This window comes from Strix aluco, chromosome 3, assembly GCF_031877795.1.
Source record: "Strix aluco isolate bStrAlu1 chromosome 3, bStrAlu1.hap1, whole genome shotgun sequence".
In the NCBI taxonomy this organism is placed as follows: Eukaryota; Metazoa; Chordata; class Aves; order Strigiformes; family Strigidae; genus Strix; species Strix aluco.
In genome coordinates, this window is record NC_133933.1 from 131,412,582 (window position 1) to 131,433,402 (window position 20,821).

Genomic DNA, 20,821 nt, shown 5'->3' on the forward strand with positions numbered 1-20,821 from the left:
TGGGTGCTGGAGGTGTGACGGGGATCACTAGTGTGTGCTATGGACTAGGGATGCTATCTGTCAAGTCCTCAACACCTCTTCTGGCTTCCTCCTGACTGGCAATGAGAAGCTTTTTTTTTGACAGGTTTGTTATGGGCTGTTTGGGATCTTCTGCCTCATTATCTGGTCTCATAAATCTTTGCTGAAACAGCCCTGCCATTATCCATCGCTGGGTGTTTTATGGCTCCAGCTCTGTTCTTCATCTTCATGTCACCTTATCTTTAGCTTTGTTCTTCTTTGTTATCTTTGGTTTGTTCTTCATCTTCCTGCTGTCTGGCCACTTGATGAAACCGGGCTCATGTCTGTGCCAATTTAAGTTCCTTTAACCCTTTCTCTGCTGTTCCTATGCATCCATGTACAGACTTTTCTGGTCATATGGGTGTTATTGTTTCTTACAAATCTGTCTGGCATCTGATTTGGTGAATTCAGCCATCCTTGAGGTGCTTTTGAGGACATCTCTGGGCAGCTCTTCACCTTGGCCTGGGGCACTGTCCTCCTTCCCAAGCCATGAGGGATCCTACCTGCTCAGCAGCAACGTAGGAATGGGCTTATAATTCCCACTGCCATGCAGGAGGGAAGTGCTGCCCTGCCCCGATCCCAGTGGCATGAGACAGATGAGGTTGGGGTTTTCTCTGGGCATTTTATCCTGGGCCAAGCGTGTCCTTTAGTTTCTTTGGAAAAGAGGAGAAAGAAAGAAAGAAAGAAGGTAATTTTTTTTTTTTCTCTTTGTTTTGCTACCAGACATAAAGCCCTCTGTGGGGTTTTCTCTGGGTTGGGAGGATCAGAGCCTCTTTGTGCCTGGACAGGAGAATGAGATCTTAGCACTGTGCCAACTTCTTCACTGATTTTGGGTAGGGTAAGGGCTTACACCAGCCCTGTCAACATATAGTGTCAGGATATGGTAACAGACACCAGACCAGCAGCTTTAGGGATAAACAATTTATCTCTAAATAATGGTGCAGTAATAAATACAGATCAATAGTGCAATTATCCTGGTCATAATGACAGCAAAGCCAGTAATTCACTAATACAGGGTTAGACTTAATATTCAGGCATGCAAAGACTAACACGACCGTGGATATCGGGCAGGCAGGGAGCAGGGCAGGGCTTCTTCTCCAGACAAGCGACTTGGACCAGCCGACCAGGCTTGGGGAATTCCAGATTCCCTGATGGGACTGTCCTTTTTAATAGTTGTGTTGTGAAAGCACCCTTTGGGCTTGTTAACCCCTCATCACATCCCACCTCTGCTCCCTTTCCATGCCAGTTCTGTCCTTGGCATGCACAGGGCCTGGAAATAATGTGTGAGGCGATCTGGCCTTACACTTCACCCCTTGTTTGGTGGGGGAAAGGTTGGCCGTCTTGTTGTGGTGGTGTAAGGCCAAGATCAATGGCGACACCTCCCACCTCCATGTCTGGGGATGTCAGGCATGGAGGGGAGTTTGGTCATGGAGCGATGGAGGGTTATGCTGAGTCAATATGGTGGTGCGTTGAGAAACCATCAGAACAGTGTGGACCGAAAACCAAGCACAAATATGTAAAGAAGTGATTAAAAGAAGTAAGAAAATGCTCAAAATAAGGATAACAACTGAGGGATGAAGTAAGAGGTCGAATATTCCCATAGCTGGAGGCAAGACCACCCTAAAAGGGATTCCCACCAGCCATGTTTGACTATTTTTTGAGCACATTCCAGGATTTGTGTGATCTGTGGTGTCATGGTGGACAGGTATTAATGTTTGTTGTGCCTTCTTCCTCCTCTGCTTCAGTAGTTGTTGTAAGGCTGCGGGCTGCAGAAACTTTTCCATCAAAGGTTAGGGGTAGCGCGTACAGTTAGTTGACAGTACTTGACAAGCAATAATTGGGGCAGTACAGTTAAAATCACATCCAGCTAGGGTAAAGTAACAGATACACAAATAAACTGATGTCGATAAAGTATGGTTATATGTAGAGTCAATATCTACAAAAGAATATGAAGATTGTGAGTGTACACAGCCGTTCCTGTGGCACACAAGCGTTGTCTCGACGAGTTTATTGGGTGTGTTATGAAATGGCAGGCTCCCCCGAGGGAATTAGGGCACGTATCTAAAGGGATTTCCTTCACACATGAACCCCATGGACACAAGCTTTGGTGTCTCCTGATCACCAGCCTTGCATTCCCTGCTCACACTCCCCTAGGTCACCCCTACGGCATTTGGTAACAACATGTGGTCACCATGATTTAGATGTTCCCATCTGTGTCTGTGCTGAGCCTGGGTTACTCGTGTGGGTGTCACCCACGTTTCTGGCTGGCAGAGACTGGATTTTTTGCCTCTGTGGTTGAACTGGCCCTGCCACTGTCACCCTGCTGTGTTTGATGGTCTGGAGCAGCCAAGCATGAGGTGTGCACACAAAGCTGTGGTGGTGACAACCTTGCACGTGTCCCCTGAGTGTCCCTGTGTCCTGCACAGCTTCGCTGTCCTTGGGGAAAGAGCCAGTATGGTGTTTGGGTGTGAGAGGCAGAGTGTGACTCAGTTTCCCCATCCCTGAGCCAGGGTCTTGGTGTGCTGTGTTGGTGGGGTGGTAGTGGGGTGGTGCAGGGCACTGCACCATCCTTGGGCTTTCTGTTGGGGCAGAATAACCAGTTCTCATCTGTGGATGTCTGGGCCCCAGGAGGTGTTGGAGATGGTCCTGTAGCCCTCGTAGCCCCAGCACGAGGGCAGGGCCTCCCTGCAGACCTTCTCCGTGGCACTGCAAGGGCTGGGGAGATGGGGCAGGGTGCCATCAGCAGGAGCTAGCCCCAGGTCAGCCCAGAGCATCGGGGGGTTGTGGCTCAGGCTCAGGTCACCTGTTGATTTGCCCGCAGCACCTTCTGGAGCTGGGGCATCTCAGGCTGATGATCACCAGCAGAGAGGCCCACGGGTGCACCCCTTGCAGCCAGAGGGAGAGCAGCGCCTGGCTTTTTGGCAGAGATCCTCCTCTGTCTGCTGCTGCAAGTGATCCACGTGTGGGCTGCATCGCTTCGCACTGTGACAATCTCCTTCCTGCAGGTCCTCGGCCCTCTGGTGCCACACATGTGCAAGAAATGGATCCTCATGCAAGAAATCACTCAGAGACATGTGAGAGTGACCTGCTACACCACTTAGACATGCACAAGTACATGGGGCCAGGTGGGATCCATCCAAGGGTGCTGAGGGGGCTGGTGGAAGTGCTCACCAAGCCACTTTCAATCATTTCTCAGCAGTCCTGGCTAACTGGGGAGCTCCCAGGTGACTGAAGGTTAGAAAATGTGATGCCCATCTACAGGAAGGCCTGGAAGGAGGATCCAGGTTGACCTGGGCGCTGGGAAAGGTTATGAAGCAGATCACCTTGAGTGCAATCACACGGTGCATACAGGACAGCCGGGTCCCAGTCAGCATGGGTTTATGAAAGGCAGGTGCTGCCTAACTAACCTGATCTCCTGTGACAAGGTGACCTGCTTAGTGGATGAGGGAAAGGCTGTGGATGTTGTCTACCCAGACTTTAGTAAAGCCTTTGACACTGTTTCCCACTGTGTTCTCCTGGAGAAATTGGCTGCTCATGGCTTGGATGGGTGTACTCTTCGTTGGCTAGAAAGCTGGCTGGATGGCCGGGCCCAAAGAGAGGTGGTGAAGGGAGTTAAATCCAGTTGGTGGCTGGTCACAAGTGGTGTCCCCAGGGCTCAGTACTGGGGCCAGTTCTGTTCAATACCCTTATCAATGGTCTGAATGAGGGGATTGGGCCACCCTCAGTAAGTTGACAGATGACACCAAGTTGGGTGGGAGTGTTGATCTGCTCGAGGGTAGGGAGGATCTACGGAGGGGTCTGGATAGTCTGGATCGATGAACTGAGGCCAGTTGTATGAAGTTCAACAAGGCTCAGTGCTGGGTCCTGCACTTGGGGCACAACAACCCCCAGCAGTGCCACAGCCTTGGGGCAGAGTGGCTGGAAAGCTGCCTGGCAGAAAAGGACCTGGGGGGGGTTGGTCAACAGCCAGCTGAACAGGAGCCAGCAGTGTGCCCAGGTGGCCAAGAAGGCCAACAGCATCCTGGTTTGTATCAGCAATAGCGTGGCCAGCAGGACTGGGGAAGGGATTGTCCCCCTGTGCTCAGCACTGGTGAGGCCGCACCTCGATGACTGGGTTCAGTTTTGGTGCCCTCACTGCAAGGAAGACAAATTTGATGCTGGAGCATGTCCAAAGAAGCAGCTGGTGAAGGGTCTGGAGCACAAGTCTTGTGAGGAGCAGCTGAGGGAACTGGGGGTGTTTAGTCTGGAGAAGAGGAGACTCAGGGGAGACCTTATCTCTCTCTACAACTTTTTGAAAGGAGGTTGTAGCGAGGTGGGGGTTGGTCTCTTCTCCCAAGTAACAAGCGATAGGACCAGAGGAAATGGCTTCAAGTTGCACCAGGGGAGGTTCAGATTGGATATTGGGAAGTATTTCTTCCCCGAAAGGGTTGTCAAGTGTTGGAACAGGCTGCCCAGGGCAGTGGTGGAGTCACCATCCCTGGAGGTGTTTAACAGATGTGTAGATGTGACACTTAGGGACAGGGTTTAGTGGTGGACTTGGCAGCATGAGGTTAACAGTTGGACTCGATGATCTTAAAGGTCTTTTCCAACCTAAAAGATTCTGTGATTCTATAAGAGGTGGCACATTGCATGTGAGAACTGTCAGAGCATGGGAAGACCCTGTCCCCAGGCATTGTGCAAGTGACGTGGTGAGTGTTGGCACTGGGATGGACACAGGTGTGTGAGAGCCGGTGCCAACACCCTGAGGCCAAGTGCTGGTGTGTGGGAGCAGCCACGGGTGCCTGGCCCATGGGCCCAGGGCCTGGCTCTGTCCTGGGTGTGTGGCCGGGGAAGGGATGCAGGGCTCAGTGCCGGAGACCCCGCTGCAGTCGCTGCAGCAGCTCCGTGGCCATGGAAACAGCTGCGGGAGAGCAGGGGGGTGTGAGAAAGGAGGGAGCGGACGGGCCAGGGATGGACGACTTGTCTGACAAAGGAGGTGCCCAGGGTGAGCAGCTCCTCGCTGTCCTCCCAGCATGACCGGTGCAGCTCTGGCTGCCTCCGGATCGCTGCCTTCCCCCAACACCTGCCAGCAAACTCCCTCTGAGCCATCCCGGAGAGGAATCCTGAGGCTTGGGGCACAGTGGTCCGTCTCGGTGTTCCACATGCCCACCTTGCCCACCACGCTGAGCGTTTCTGAGCCCTAGGCCGGAATGCAGGCATGTGTCCTGAGAGCATCCCAGGCCCCAAGTGATTTGGCATCTCCCCTTGCCTGCTGGAGAGGAGAAGGGGACTGTGTGGTGCTGGAGGGACATGCTTGGATCCCTCTGGGCAAGGCTGGAGTGTGTTGGGGTCCCCTTAGCCATGACAGAAAATGACAAAAAGGACATTGACAAAAAGGCCATTGAATGACTCGAACATGTCCAGAGAAGGGCAACGGAGCTGGTGCAGGGTCTGGAGCACAGGTCTGATGGGGAGCGGCTGAGGGAACTGGGGGGGTTTAGTCTGGAGAAGAGGAGGCTGAGGGGAGACCTCATGGCCCTCTGCAACTCCCTGAAAGGAGGGTGCAGAGAGGGGGGATGAGTCTCTTGAGCCAAGGAACCAGCGCCAGGACAAGAGGGAATGGCCTCAAGCTGCGCCAGGGCAGGGTCAGACTGGCTCTTAGGAAGTATTTCTTTGCAGAAGGGGTTGTTGGGTGTTGGAATGGGCTGCCCAGGGCAGGGGGGGAGTCCCCATCCCTGGAGGGGTTGAAGAGTCGGGTTGACCCAGCGCTGAGGGATCTGGTGGAGTTGAGAACGGTCAACGTTAGGTTCATGGTTGGACTGGAGGAGCTTCAAGGGCTTTTCCAACCGAGATGATTCTGGGATTCTGTGACAGGCAGGGGTGGCAGGCAGAGTTTAAGTCTTCTCCGCCCTCGTCTCGCACCATGAATCTGGAGGAGGCACGTACTGAAGGTGACCTGAACCCCCACCCCAACCTCCGCAGATCCATCCCGACCCTGTGCAGGGATGCTCGTGTCCGTCCTTGCTCTTTGAGGGCAGAGATTCTGCTGAACTTTTCCAGTGGCAACAACTTTTGGGGTTCAGACCAACCCTACGTGTTCTGGGTGTGGGCTGGGGGGCCTCAGGGCTTGTCAATGGTGGTGGGAGTTGGTTTTGGCAGCTGGGTGGGGGCTGTCCCTGGGTCCCCAAAGTGGCTATGGGGGACTCATTTCCTTGGCCGCTTCGCAGAGTTGTCCCGTGTCCCTTCACGGTAAGCCCAAGGCCTCGCAAATCCCCGTGAGCAAAGGGACGAGGGTTCCTCTGCCACATCTGCTTCAGGTTCTTCCCTAACTATCAGGTTTTACTCTAAGGCTTTTAATTCACAATAAAAAGGACTTTACGACCAGGGACACTCAGGACCCCCATCCCTTGGCCTGTGACTGCCACCATGTCCCCTGTGAAAGCCCTCCCGTCCCCTGGGAATATGGCTCTTCGTGCGACTGCTTAGCCACCCAGGGAATCGGCAGCACAGATTAACTCCCGAAATGTTTTAATTAAAACATAATTTCCCTGCGAGGAGGATTGTGAGGCACCAGCTACTGCCTAATTAGATGATCCAACCCGGGGGCTTTACTGTGTGGGAAGAGACGCAGCAAAAAGCTCAGGGAGGGGGAGATCTGCGGCAGTCTGGTGCCAGCACCTCCCTGGTCCCCTGGCCCTCCCTGGCCAAGGTGCCCTGTCACCTCAAGCCTTGTCTTTGTCCCCAAGCAAGGCCCAGAGCAACATCTTTGTTTCTCTGGGTCACTCGTGCTTGTGACAGAGTCTGGCACAGGGAGGGCTCAGGCTTTGCAGATGGGTCGGTCTTGCCGTGCGTGGGACACGCCGTGGCTGCGGGGTGGCTGTGGGAGGTGTGTGGAGCCGCGGGGTACGAGGGGCTCCAGCACACAATCCCCTGTGTCAAGCTGGCCAGCTGGGAAAAGAGGTGAAATGAGTCCAAACTGTGGGAAAAAGGTAAACATAGAGGAGAAAAGGTGGTGCTGTGCTATGCCATGCCTTTGGTGTTGCTGTGTAGCACTCTGCAGCGCCATGCTGTGCAGTGCCACATTGTGTTGTGCCGTGCTGTGGTGTGTTGCACGTGCCAAACTACACCAAACTTTCCTGTGCTGGGCTGGGCTGTGCCGAACCGGGCTGTGCCGTGATGAGCTGTGCTGTGAGGTGCCATGTTGAACCAGGTTGTGCTGTGCAGCAGAAGCAGGGAGGTGATAGTCCCCCTGTGCTCTGCACTGGTGAGGCCACACCTGGAGTGTTGTGTCCAGTTTTGGGCACCTCAATCCGAGAGAGATCTCGAGGGGCTGGAGCGAGTGCAGAGGAGGGCAACGAAGCTGGGGAAGGGCCTGGAGAATAAATCCTGTGAGGAGCGATGGAAGGAGCTGGGACTGTTCAGTGTGAGGAGGAGAAGGCTGAGGGGAGACCTCATCACTCTCTACAGCTCCCTGAAAGGACATTGTAGAGAGGTTGGTGCTGGTCTCTTCTCCCAGGGAATTAGTGACAGAACAAGAGGGAACGGCTTTAAACTGCAACAGGGGAGGTTCAGACTGGACATGAGGAGAAAATGTTTCCCAGCAAGAGTGGTCAGAGAGTGGAATAGGCTGCCCAGGGAGGGGGTGGAGTCCCCATCCCTGGGTGTGTTTAAGGGTCGTTTGGATGAGCTGTTGGGGGATGTGGTGTAGGGGAGAACTTTGTAGAGTCGGGCTGAGGGTTGGACTCGATGATCCCAACGGGCTTTTCCAACCTGAATGATTCTGTGTGATTCTGTGAACCCTGAGCACCGTGGCCTTTCCCTGCCCCAGCCGCTGCCAGCCCAGCCAGGTGGGAGCTGCATCAGGCTCCCAAAATATGGGAGGGCTGCAGGGCGACGGCGCAGGAAACACAGACAGATCCAGGTCAGCTCAGCTGCTTCTAGAAAATCCTGGAAAGCTAAACTGGGGGGGCTCAGACAGCACTGGGCAGTCAGGGACACCAGGGAAAGGGCTGAGAGCTCTTGCAGGGGGTGAGGAAAAAGGCAGATACCTCCCCAAGGTGCCTCTACTTTGTATTACTGCTGCAGTGCTGAAGCGATGCCACAACGCCCTGCAGCCAAAGGGGAAACTGAGGCAGGGAACCAGCACGTCCCGGTTATGGCATCATCGTGGTTGTGGCCACACACGCCACGGGCGCTGCGTTGTGCTCCCAACGCACCAGTGCCCAGCCACAGGTCATGGATGTGGGCACTGATTGTCTCCCACGCCTCATCCTGCCGTGAAATTGCTGTTGTCTCCTCCCAAAACTCACAATTCCCACTCAGCACCGCAAACGGGTCCCAGCTTTCCCAGCACCCCAGTCAGGGAGGAGGGAGCGGGAGCCACAAGCCAGTGTGTGGAGGCGATGGTGTTCCCACCTCGGTTGCTGCCACAGCCCCCCCCAGTTTTTGGGCTCCACTCGAGGATGAGCTGGAGGAGGGTGACATGAAAAGCTGCCGCGTCCCCAGGGTGCAGGAGCACCCGGCATGCCAGGCAGGGCCGGGAAGCGTAAGGGCACAGGGCTGCAGAAGGGCATGAAGAAGGGTGGTAGGGCACAGCACCGCACGGCACGGCGCAGCGCGGCACAGAATCCCAGAATCATTCAGGTTGGAAAAGCCCCTTGGGATCATCGAGTCCAACCCTCAGCCCGACTCTACAAAGTTCTCCCCTACACCACATCCCCCAACAGCTCATCCAAACGGCCCTTAAACACACCCAGGGATGGGGACTCCACCCCCTCCCTGGGCAGCCTATTCCACTCTCTGACCACTCTTGCTGGGAAAATTTTCTCCTCATGTCCAGTCTGAACCTCCCCTGTTGCAGTTTAAAGCCGTTCCCTCTTGTTCTGTCACTAATTCCCTGGGAGAAGAGACCAGCACCAACCTCTCTACAACGTCCTTTCAGGGAGCTGTAGAGAGTGATGAGGTCTCCCCTCAGCCTTCTCCTCCTCACACTGAACAGTCCCAGCTCCTTCCATCGCTCCTCACAGGATTTATTCTCCAGGCCCTTCCCCAGCTTCGTTGCCCTCCTCTGCACTCGCTCCAGCCCCTCGAGATCTCTCTCGGATTGAGGTGCCCAAAACTGGACACAACACTCCAGGTGTGGCCTCACCAGTGCAGAGCACAGGGGGACTATCACCTCCCTGCTTCTGCTGGCCACACTATTTCTAACACAAGCCAGGATGCCGTTGGCTTTCTTGGCCACCTGGGCACACTGCTGGCTCCTGTTCAGCTGCTTGTCAATGAGAACCCCAGACCCTTCTCTTCCAGACAGCTCCAGCCACCCCTCCCCAAGCCTGTAGCCATGCAGGGGGTTGTTGTGGCCCAAGTGCAGGACCTGGCACTTGGCCTTGTTGAGGCTCATCCTGTTAACGTTGGCCACCGATCCAATCTATCAGTTGCCACTTGGGTGGCTACAGATGCCAGGGCTGGTGCTGCATGGGGGTGGCAGCAGGTTGGAGAGGGGGGAACACATGCAGCATCCCCTCACCACGGGGGGAAAGCGGCTGCGTGTAACGCTCTGGGGGTGCAAACAGCACTACAAGCCCTCCAAGGAAACCCCCTGCTGGGATTTGGGGTCCTCAAACTGGGCTCGGGGCTGCCCGACTCACGGAGGACAAATGCTCAGGGGCTCCCCGGTGTGTCGTGGGGGGAACTAAGCGGATTCCCCCCCGCGGCTGGCAGACCCCAAATGCGCAGGGCAGAGCCGTGGGTTTGTCCCCCGCCGGGCTGGTGCGGCCGAACATGGGGGGGCAAAACCCGGGCAGGGTGCCCCGGGGGCGGTGTGGGTGCAGCGGGGGGCAGCTGCAGCGTGGGGCGGGATGGGGGGGCACCGTGATGGATGCAGAGGTGGTAGGGACCGTGGGTCTTGGGGAGGGGGGAAGAGTCCCCATGTGCCGAGCCGAGCCCGGCCGGGCGGGGCGGGCCGGGCGCTGCGGCCGTGCCGGCGGGAGGAGCCACCGCCGCGGTGCCGCCCCCCCGGTGCCGCCCCCGGCCGGCGCCGCTCGGTGGGGCAGAGCCGGGTCGGGCACCGCCGCTTGCAGCTGAGCCGAGCTAAGCCGGGCCGGGCCGAGCCGAGCCGAGCTGAGCTGAGCTGAGCTGAGCTGAGCCGAGCCGGGGCGGCGGCAGCGGCAGCGGCCATGTACGGTGAGTGCCCGCGGGGGACGAGCCCGGTGGGGCGGCGCTGGGCCTGGGCCGGTACTGGGGCCGGGCGTGTCCCCCCCTTCTCGGGGACTCGGGCTCGTTCCCGCCCTGGGGTAGGGCTGTGCATCCCCCGGGGCCCGCTGAGGGGCTCACCCCTCCAGGGTTGGGGGATTTCGTTCTTTATAGGGCTGTGCACCTATCCACGCCCCCCCCCCCCAGTTACTGGGGGTACCCCCTCTCTGAGGTGGGGGCACCTCTATCCGATATAGAGCTGTGCACCCCCCATTTATTGGGGGGTGACCCCTCTTTGGGGTTGTGGGGACCTTGGTCTTTCGCGGGGCAGTGCACCCCCTAAATTACTTGGGGTGTTGTCCCCTCCTTGGGTTTGGGGGGGCCTTGATCCTGTACAGAGCTGTGCGTCTCTTTAGTTATTGGGGGTGACCCCTCTTTGGGGTTGCGGGGGGATCTTGGTCTTTTACAGGGCTGTGCATCCCCCCAGTTGCTGGAGGGTGTCCCCTTTTTGGAGCTGGGGCACACACTGTGGCATTGGGGCATTGCCCCCTTTCTGGGGGACCGTGGTCTGTTAACCGCCCCCCTCAACCTGGGCTCCTGGGGTCACCTGCCCCCCAGGGCTGGGAGGACCTTGCTTCTCTGTAGGACCAGTGACCCCCATACTGCTGGGGGGTCACCTGGTCCTTGGCGTGGGTGCTATATAGGGCTCTTCAGCTCCACCTGGTTATTTGGGGGGGGGGGGGGCGAAGTGTCACACACACACACACCCCCCCCCAGGATCAGGAGTGATCTTGGTCCTATATATGACCACCCCCCTGCGATAATGGGGAGCTGCCTGGTCCCTGGCATGGGGCAGACCCCAATCCCATATAGCCCCCCCCCCGCCTTGAGGTGTTTTGGGGATCGTTGACCCCCACGCTGTCACTGTTGTCCCCCCTCTGTGCATGGCGGGCACACGGGGTCCCGCGTCCCCAGACGGGAAGCGCAGCGGGGTGATGCCGCCTGCGTAATGGGGAGCAGCTGGTGGAGCAGCTGGTCACCCCCCCCCCCCCCCCCCCCCCCCCCCAGCCGGGGCTGCGCTAAGCCGCTGGGAGCTTTTGGGAAGAGCTGGGGGGGTGGCTGGGTGGCTCTTAAATCCTCCCTGCCCGGTGCCCGAGCATCCTTCCCCGAGCTGATAGCACAGGGTGAGCACCACAGCGTGGGGACCCCCTCACCGCTGCCCTGCCTCGGGGGGTCCCAGCCCCCCCCGAGGGCTGTGGGGTCTCTTTGGTGCTGCCAGCCGAGGCCCCTCTCTGCGAGGTGCTTCGGTGCCAGGGGTGAGTGAGTGCGCGGCGGGATGCAGCAGGAGATGGGTGGGCAGGGTGCTGAACCCCCCCCATCGGGGTGATGAGGGATGCTTGTTTTGGGGCTCAGTGGGGTGCATATGGGGGGGGGGAGTTGACATGCCGTGAGATGCAGCATCTACACCCTTCAGGAAATGCCGGTGGGCTTGGGGAGCGGGTTTGTACCCCGGGGGGCCGGTGGGGGGGGAAGCTGAGGCAGGACGCTCAGGTTCCGGTCCTTTCCTCTCCTCGTCACGGTGCTGACTCCTCCGTGGCCTCCGTTGAGTCATTCAGGTCTCCCAGCTGGTATTTTTCCACCCGCAAAACGAGGGGGAAGCTTCCATTCCCCTCCTCAGCTGCGGTGGCCTGCGGTGATGGCTGCTGCATGCCCCGGGGACGCGGCCCCTCTCTGGCCCCCCACGCCAGGGTTCCCTCGCCCGCTCCAACCGCAGGAGCTGTCTGTCTGGCGCGGGATGGCAGCGATGCTCTCGTTGCAGGGCAGCCAGCCCCGATGCCCAAATGGTCCTGCTGGTGCCATCTGAGCTCCTCGCCTCGCTCAAGGGCTTTTGCATCCACGTTGGGGCTTGGGCTGATTTTTTGGGGGGGGTTTCTGTTGGCAGTTCGTGCTGCTGGCAAGCAGGAGTTTGTGGGGAGCTGTTGTCATGATCTGAGCAATTTGCAGCAGCCCGGAGCACGTAATAATCCTCTCTGCCAGGGAACTGCAGGGGACCCCAGCCCCTCTGCCAGCCTGAGCTGCAGCTCCCCAAGAGCCTGGTGTCAGTTGAATGATCTGTCCTGAGGGGTGTGACATGCTCTGCTTGTCCCCTGGGATTTGTTCCTAATGGACTTGAACCTGTCCTGCCCACAAGGAACAGCAACGCCACATCAGGCCGCAGCTCCTCTTACCCCCAGGTTAACACCTCTGCTAACATCTCGGTGAAGCCCCTGCTCCAAAATACCTGGCAAACGCCTGGAAGGGCAAAATATCTCTGGGGACCTGAATGTGACTTCGAGGACAAAAGCCAGGCTGGTGCCTTCCCTGGTAGCGCTCACGGCCAGGCATTGCTGCGGCTCGTGGTCCTGGAAAGCATCCAGGAGCTGGAAAGCTCTGTGGGATACTTGGGATGAAAGGTGCATTAGGAATGCACAGGATTATTGGTATCTTTTTAATCTCTCTTTTAACTGTCTCTTGGCCTGGGCGAAGGATTTGATGGGTGACAGGATGGTTTTTTTTCTCCGTGGACAGGACAAAGCAGTGCAGGACGATTGCTCTGTTATGGGGGAGTCAGCATGGGGGGCACGGGCCACCCTTTACACCCCTCTAACCCTGCTGAGCTGGCATTTGCATGTGCAAGGCAGGAGTGGGGTGCTTGGCTGTGCCCAGCACCCCTGGCTTGTGTGGGGCCGCGGTGGTGGCCGTGCACAGGGAGCAGGGCTGCTGGGGATCTGCGCCCGTTTTCAGCTCGCGTTTGGTTTCCTTTTGCAGTCAGCGGTGAAAATGGGGGAGCCAAGCTTTGACCCCGACCTGGCTTGGGTGGCTGGAGTGGTGCAAAACGGGTTTGTGAGCCGAGCCTTCAGGTTGGTGTCCCCGTCTCTGGTGGGAGCTCACTGTCCTGAGCCAGGCTTAAGGATTAGCTGCTCCCTGGGAGATTTCACATCACAGGAGCTGGGGTGCTGCTATCAGAGAGCGCGGCTGCCCCACGCTCAGGGGCTGTGTGGTGGCCCCGGCTTGCAGGAGAAGCCCAGAGCTTTGTGTCCCCAGGCGCCAGCCACCTTCCTGCTTCACTGCCGTCTCCAGGAGGCTGCGCTTTAATTCAGAAATATGTGTGAAAAAAAAACCCAAACCAACAGAGCGAGCTCGTTGGGCTGAAAGCCCTCCAGGAACAGGGGCACGGCTGTGGGGAGCGCAGGGAGCTGTGGGGATGGGATGGGGTTCTCAGCGGAGCTTGGCTGCGAGTCCCCCCCATACTTTTGGCAGCTGTTGGGCAGGCAGCGCGTGTCGGAGCTGCGGCAGCAAGCCTTGGGAGCCCAATCGTATCCCGAGCGTCCGGCTCACCGCAGTTTGTTTCCTCTACGCTCCCTCGCTTTGCTTTCTGGTCGCGGGCACGAGCTGTCTCCTCCCACGCCCAGCGGAGCTGGAAATAGAGAAGGTTCCCTTTTTCTTTTTTTCGGCAGCAGCTGGAGCAGGGGAAATGAGGTTTTTCGGCTACCCGGGGAGGAGGCGTTGTCAGTGGTGGGCGCCAGCAAGGTCCCTGCGAGCCGTCTGGGGCTGCCAGCGTGCCACTGAGTCACAGCCAGCAGCCGCACCAGCGGATGGGTTTTGCGCTAAATAAATAGTGCTCGGTGGGACTGGATGGCTCAGCAGGGGAACGTGAAATGCAATTAAGCTTTTTTTTTTTTTTTTGGCTTTTTTTGATTTCTTCCGTGCTTTTTAACTAAATGATCTGCAAATTAATTCAGTGCTTGTAGAGGAAAAGGGGCTGTTTGTGGTGCCGGCAGCGCTGGGGGCTTTTCCGAGCCACCCGGCCGTAGTTCTCCTGTGGGTTTGCGTTAAACCTCGATGTCTGTGGCTGAGTCCAGGACTTTTTTCCTGGTGCATTCCCCACCAGCACTGCCGTGTCCGGGCAGGATTTGAGCCCTGCAGTGAAGATGTGGACTCCTCTGCCTGGAGCAAATGCTAGAGGGGATTGTGCCAAGGCCAGGCGCTGGCATTGCTCACCTCCAACCTCATCAAGACCAATTGCTTAAGGGCTCTGGTAATTGCTTGCGAAATCAGTAATTGCACAAGAAAATGCACTTCCAGAGATGCCCTGCTCGGGGCTGAACCCTTTGCAGGGCTGTAGCTCTGTTGCAGGTCCCTCTGCTTTGGGGATTGGGGTTGCTCCCCCTCCGCAGGGACTGCAAGCAACCCAGAAAGGCTGGAGAGAAAGCGTGGCTGTGTCCGGTCCCATCATGTTTCTCTTTCTGTAAATGAGAGGTGTTCGGTCAGTTTTTCTGCCAAAAACTAAAACTGGCTGTGGGCTTTGATGTAGCATATCTTGGGGAAATAGGAAACCACAGAAACATGTGTGGTCAGCATCTCATGGAGGTCCTTATGGTGTTTTTTGTTGAACGTGCAAAACAGGGCAGGGGGTTTGCACGGGTTTTGTTCTCTAAAAACCTTTCAAACTTTCAAGCCTTTCCATGTCCTTGGCTGTTCTGTCGCATCCAGCTCTGCGCCACATGGGGCAAGGCCCTGGGCTTGCAAAATGAACGTGGCTCTTAATTAAGCAGTTTTCAGAGGCTGGCCCTGATGCTGGGTAGACCCTCAGCCTCTGTCAGAGCTTCCCCACCTACGTGGTCCAGACCAGACACTCCACATCCACCCGACACCTGGCGAACGTCTCGCATCGAGCAGCCGCATTGAGGCCAGAGTTTGAGTGAATTTCCTGCTATTTAAGCTCTTTCCTCCCCCCAGCTTTCCCTCTGCCATGTGCTGGATAATGAAACCAGGCACCCATTAAGGCGCTTAACTCCCCTTCTTCTCCCCTCGAATCGGTGCTGCCAGCGTGCCAGGTACGGAATGCAAACCTGCCAGCGTGCAGCTCTGCCCTTAATGGGTGGTTTCCCCTGCGTGCAAAAGGGCTGGTGTGGTCTTAATGCTCGAGTCTAATCACCGCTGTGAAATATTAATTAATCTGGCCGCTATTGAAGCTTTGCGCGCACTGCGGTGTCAGAGCGGCAGGCTCGGCTGAGCAGTGAAGCGTAAATAATGGAGGGCCGAATCTGTTGCTGGTGTAAGCTGGCAGCGGGGCTGATTTACACCCCACCGCTTGCCACGGAGTTGTTAAAGCTGCATTTGATACCCTCGTGCCTCGAGCTGTTGGCATTTGGAAGGGAGGTGATGGGAGGGAGCGTGTTTGGGCAAATCCAGGTGGGATTCAGGCACGCTGGCACCAGCGTGGATTCAGCCCTCTGGAGCAGCTCCCATTTGGGGGATCCCTGCATGGGCTGGGGGGAACCCCAGCACAGAGCCACACGCTGGGGGGCTCTGCGTGAAGCTGCTTCGCTCCTCCCCTCCCCGGCCACAGTGTCTGCCCCGGCAAGCTCTGGCTGCGTCGGTGGAAGCGAGGCGAGAGCGGCGCGTGGAGGAGTGCCAGGGGGAAGCTGCGAATTTAATTGCTGAGCTAAAAGGCTTTGCGCCGACAGCTCCGAGCGGGCTGCGGGCAACGTCTGGACGAGCGTTTCCCTCTCCAGCGTGCTCCTGTCCATCCTGCTCGGCGACATGAGAAATACATCCTGGCAGCGGCAGCCTTGGCTCGCCAGTCCCGGGTGTCTCTTCTCCTCCTTTGCTGTCGGTGCCTTGAAATATTTCACTGTCCCTTCATGATGGCAGCAAGAGGGCATGTGAAGGGCCTGGAGAACAAATCCTGTGAGGAGCAGTTGAAGGAGCTGGGACTGTTTAGTGTGAGGAGGAGAAGGCTGAGGGGAGACCTCATCACTCTCTACAGCTCCCTGAAAGGACATTGTAGAGAGGTTGGTGCTGGTCTCTTCTCCCAGGGAATTAGTGACAGAACAAGAGGGAACGGCTTTAAACTGCAACAGGGGAGGTTCAGACTGGACATGAGGAGGAAAATTTTCCCAGCAAGAGTGGTCAGAGAGTGGAATAGGCTGCCCAGGGAGGGGGTGGAGTCCCCATCCCTGGATGTGTTTAAGGGCTGTTTGGATGAGCTGTTGGGGGATGTGGGGTAGGGGAGAACTTTGTAGAGTCGGGCTGAGGGTTGGGCTCGATGATCCCAAGGGGCTTTTCCAACCTGAATGATTCTGTGAAAGAGATGCGGCTCCCTGTGATCAGCGCTGGCTTGGGCTGCCCTTGGAGGTTTGGGTCTTTTGCAACGTCCTCAAAAGTGTCTCTGCTCACAGATGAGCTGTCAGCTTTTACAACACCCCCTCTGCAGATGCTGACTCTTAACAAAGGACATTTGGATGAGCAGTGATTAACGAGTGGGGAAGGGAATAAGCCGTGATGGTGCAGCCTTAACTGTTGAGGAAGGTCAGGAACTATTAATTAACATCAGGACATAGCTCTGAATTACAGAGCTGTGGGAACGAGCTGGATTTGGCCACCTCCCCACTTCTTCCTTCCCTACTAAAAGTGGTAGAGGTCTAATGCAACCACCCAGGGTCCCCCATCTTTTCAGGGCCGCTCTTTTCCAACAGCTCTTCTTTGCATCGGGCTGATCTCCACTGCTTGATCCCGCTCCCCTCCTGGCCTGGGGACTGTTGTTGCCTCCCCCTGCCAGGGCACGGGGCACCTTGCTGTGCTCGCCTCGTTCACGACACACTACGAGAGCACCAGGCCACAGTTCTAAGCAGCACCCAGTGCGTTTGGCTCTCTTCAGTGTGCTTAGAGAGAGATTTACTGGCTTGCTTTACAGCTCTGCCAGCCCATAGGCTTGTGCTGATTTACATCAGGATCTGCCTTGGCTCTGGGGGGGTGCAGAGGCAAATTGGGCTGGCTGGCACAGAAGCTGAATTTTTAGTGTAGGTTTTCCTGCCTCTTAAATTGGTGGCAGAAGCTCAGAGGAGCACCTGAGCGAGGCTTTCCCTTGGGGGGAGCTCCCAGCCATGCTTGTTTATGGCCCTGGGCTTTCCCCTGGGAGCAGTTTTCAGGGAGGAGGGGGGTCTGCAAGCAGTGTCCTACATCTTTCAGTGCCCGCCATCACTCACAGCACTTGACTTTGTCCCTTCTCTCTGCCAGCGTTGCTTGTTTCTTGCCTTCCCTGATATATTTTTTCCCTCTGTCCACCCTGGGGTGGATGGAAAATAGGACTAATGGGTCTCTGGACCAACTTGAATATTGCTCAGTGACATTTCTAACGCGTAGCAGGGAGATTTCATCCTTGTCCCTGGGCAGGCTCATCCTCCGGGTGCCAAAGTGCTGAGGGAGTCAAGAGGATGGTATGAAGGAGACGCTCGCATCGGCTGCATAAATGAGATTTTGCTAAGCAGATTAGGGAAAGGTCTCTGGTTCGGTGCAGGGCCTGCGGGAAGACCATGCTGGGCTGGCAGTACAGCCCCTACCTCCAGGCCGGTGTTTTTGCTTGGGGTTAAGAGAGCGACCTTCATGGGATATTAGGTTTAATGAGGGATTCTGCGTGATTTAATTAAGATTTATTTGCAATCAGTTGGAGTGCCCTTATTAAGTAAATTCCAGGCCTCGAATAACATGGCCATAAGGTTTTCCAGCCGTGCTTATTACCAGGATGCCGTTAAGATGGGGAGAGGGGACGGGATTAACGAGGAAAGGCTTAAGGTCAGAGCACTGGTGGAAGAGTGTGTGGTCGTTTTGAGAAGTGAGCTGGGCCTGTGTCCTGTTCTCAGCTGGCCATGCTTGATCCCAAAAACCCCAGTTACAGCTGGTACCAGCGAAACTCCTCCTGGAAACACATGCAATGAGTTTATCTGTGAGCCTGGGGGCTCATGCCGGTGTCGGAGCAGCTAAGTGGGGGTTGTGCTAGCAAGCCACGGTTGCTGGGGCTGAAAGCCTGTAATTATCCCCAATTAGATTGACTTTCTTGGAGCTGAGCTGTCAAAGCAGAAAGCCCTTTTGGCTCGCTTTGCCCCCTGGCGAGAGCGCAGATGTGACCTGCTGTGGGTGAGAGTGACAGGGAGGAGCCTGATAAATGCCCCTGGGGTGCCCCAGGTGGGTGCAAGACGGAGGTGACGCACATATCGTGGGTATTTGCAGGAGCTGATGCTGCTCCTGGGATTCCCACCTTATTTCCTCCACAGGGAGAGGGTCGAGTCACATTTCTCCATGCCTTGATTTACCTGATCTTTAAGAAAATCCACGTCCTCGGTTCCCACAGCGGCGGGCTGCCAGCAGGAGGAGAGCGTGACGCACCGTGCGGGTCCGTCCTTGCGTGTCTGTCACATCCCTTGGATGCTGTTTCGGGGTCAGCTCCCACCCGCTGAGCCCTTGTTAGCGCTGCCCACAAACGAGGGATGCTTCGTGTGCTCTCCCGAGCTTTGGGCTTAAGGGACCTTGAAAAACCACCCCCATCCCCACCCTCCGGGGCCCTCCGAAATGCCCAGCTCCCCGGCCGCCCCCGCGTACCGGTGCAGACGCCGGCAGAGCAAAGCCAGCGCCGTTCCCAGCTGCCATCAGAGCTGCCTCGGTGACTCAGCAGCCGTGCTGAAAGCTCCCTTATTTATTTAAACGGCTGCTCCCGCTCGACTGAGCATCTCCTGCAGCGATGCTGCCGCTGGGCCGGCTCCGGCCGCCGCTCGGCGAAGAGGAGAGCGATACCCAGCACCCCGAGCCCCCCGGTTTGCTCTCGACGCGATGGCTTTGACTACCTGGGCTCTCGGTCCTGCGCTGCGGCTCTGTGCCGCCGGCCCTGCTTGCTCTTGGGAGATGCTGCACGTGGCTGGAGCAGGTACATTTTCCCCGGGGTGCTGGGTTGGATCTCCTGGGAGGGAGAAGCTGCTGTGGCTGCCGGTGACCTTCAGTGTCATCTTTCTATTTTTTAAATACCTCATGCCAGCCTGGGCTGGAGGAATGCATTGCAGCTGTGGGGTTTTGTCCTCACTGGGGGAGATGCTGCCGGTCGGTGCCTGGCTCGGGGCCGGAGCTGTGGCTGCGGTGTTGGTGTGAGGGTACAAGGTGCACAGGGTCAGTGTGGTGGGTGGTAAAGGAAACTGTTGTCTGGAGGAAGAAATGGCTGGTTGAGATCCTTGTCGGGTAGCCTGGCTGGGGGGGTGTTGCTAGCCACAGGGTTTGGTGCTGTGAGGGTCTCAGGGTGGGGGTAGGGGGTCCCATATAGACCAAACACAGGGCTGGTGTCAGCCCTGGTGTCAGGACCAGACTTGGGTTTGTTGCTCTCTGGAGAGCCCGTAGGGGAGAGGAAATAAAACACAGAAAAATCTTCCTCTTCCCTTAAGGTCTATGTCATTTTTAGTCTGCTTTTTTTAAGGATTTTTAGTCTCCCTATCTGTGCCTGTGTGTGTCCAGGCTGGGCAAAACTGAGAGAAGGCCGGGGTTTGGGGAAGGAAAGTTTCTCTTGGTTTCATGCAGGCAGAGTAAGAGAGACCCTTTCAGTGCCTGCTGCAGGGAGCTCAGCCCTCTTACTAGACATCAGAGAGTCTCACCCGGAGACGCTGCTCTGTAGGAGGCCCTGTCCTGCTGGGATCCCACCCACCGGTGGTCTGATGTGCTGTGGGTTAAGCAACATTCCTGCCTTCCCCGCCTGGACCGTCTTCATCCTCCTGCCCCATGGGACTGAGGGGGCACCCGGGTCCCCTCTCCAGGGAGGTGTTTCAGGTCTTGTCTCTCTCCCACTGTTACTTTCTTTAGGCGAGGCCTTAAAAATCTCCTACCTGGGGAAGAAGAGGTCGTGTTAGGTGAGAGAGAAGGCATTAGATTTAATTATGCAATTATTATTGATAGGATCCGTGCTGTGTCTGCTCTTCAGCTTCATTCATCAGGATGAGGGTGGTGGATTGGGAACACGGCTGAGCTCTTTGCTCCTCTCCCAGGGCTAGGAATGTGCATTAATCCTGAAAATACTCTAAAGTCATATTTCTGGAGGTGAGATAATTACTGTGGAGGAGGAGGGGACCTGGCTTCTTGGCTAATGAGTTCGCTTACGGGGAAACTCTCCAGCTATTTTGCAGGGAGAGCGCGTGGCCCGTGCTGAGACACTGACAGGGATGCGTGGCCCGGCAAGGTGAGATAAGTCACGCTGCCTCGGCTGTCCCAGGCGAGGGGAATTTATTAAGAGGATTCAGGAGATCATCAAACGCTTGTTTGTGCAAATGGCAAACGAGAATTTATTAAGAGGCCAGATTAAAGGTACTTTGGAAAAAGAGCAAAATCGATTGAAGGCAGCTGAGAGGGGAGGAGGGAGGGTGGCGGATACGAGATTTAGAAATAAAATATTGGATAGCGGGAAGGCACGGAGGGATTTGCAGGGAGGGCTCGAGAGCTGGAAGGAGATTTCTACCACCGCGGCATTGCTGGGAGTTCTGGGCCTGGGGACCCCAAAAGGGACCCCGAAGCAAGCGTCAGCTTTCACAGAATCACACAGAATCACAGAATCATTCAGGTTGGAAAAGACCCTCGGGATCATCGAGTCCAACCCTCAGCCCGACTCTACAAAGTTCTCCCCTACACCACATCCCCCAACAGCTCATCCAAACGGCCCTTAAACACACCCAGGGATGGGGACTCCACCCCCTCCCTGGGCAGCCTATTCCACTCTCTGACCACTCTTTCTGGGAAACATTTT

The 20,821-nt window shown here is 56.7% G+C and overlaps 1 protein-coding gene across 7 annotated transcripts in view; it reads left to right on the forward strand.

Moving 5' to 3' along the window:
* Nucleotides 1–20,821, forward strand: part of EFR3B (EFR3 homolog B) — a 56,905-nt gene that overhangs the window by 750 nt on the left and 35,334 nt on the right. The window contains exon 1 of one of the 7 annotated variants that reach the window (XM_074820349.1): nucleotides 10,049–10,218. The exons of 1 other annotated variant lie outside the window; for it this stretch is intronic. In XM_074820349.1, coding sequence (XP_074676450.1) covers nucleotides 10,212–10,218 — 7 coding nt within the window. In that variant the 5' untranslated portion in view covers nucleotides 10,049–10,211. Of the gene's footprint in view, nucleotides 1–10,048; nucleotides 10,219–11,393; nucleotides 11,548–18,610; nucleotides 18,971–20,821 lie in introns of those variants that run through there. 5 more of the 7 variants (XM_074820351.1, XM_074820353.1, XM_074820355.1 and 2 more) reach the window with 5 other exon arrangements.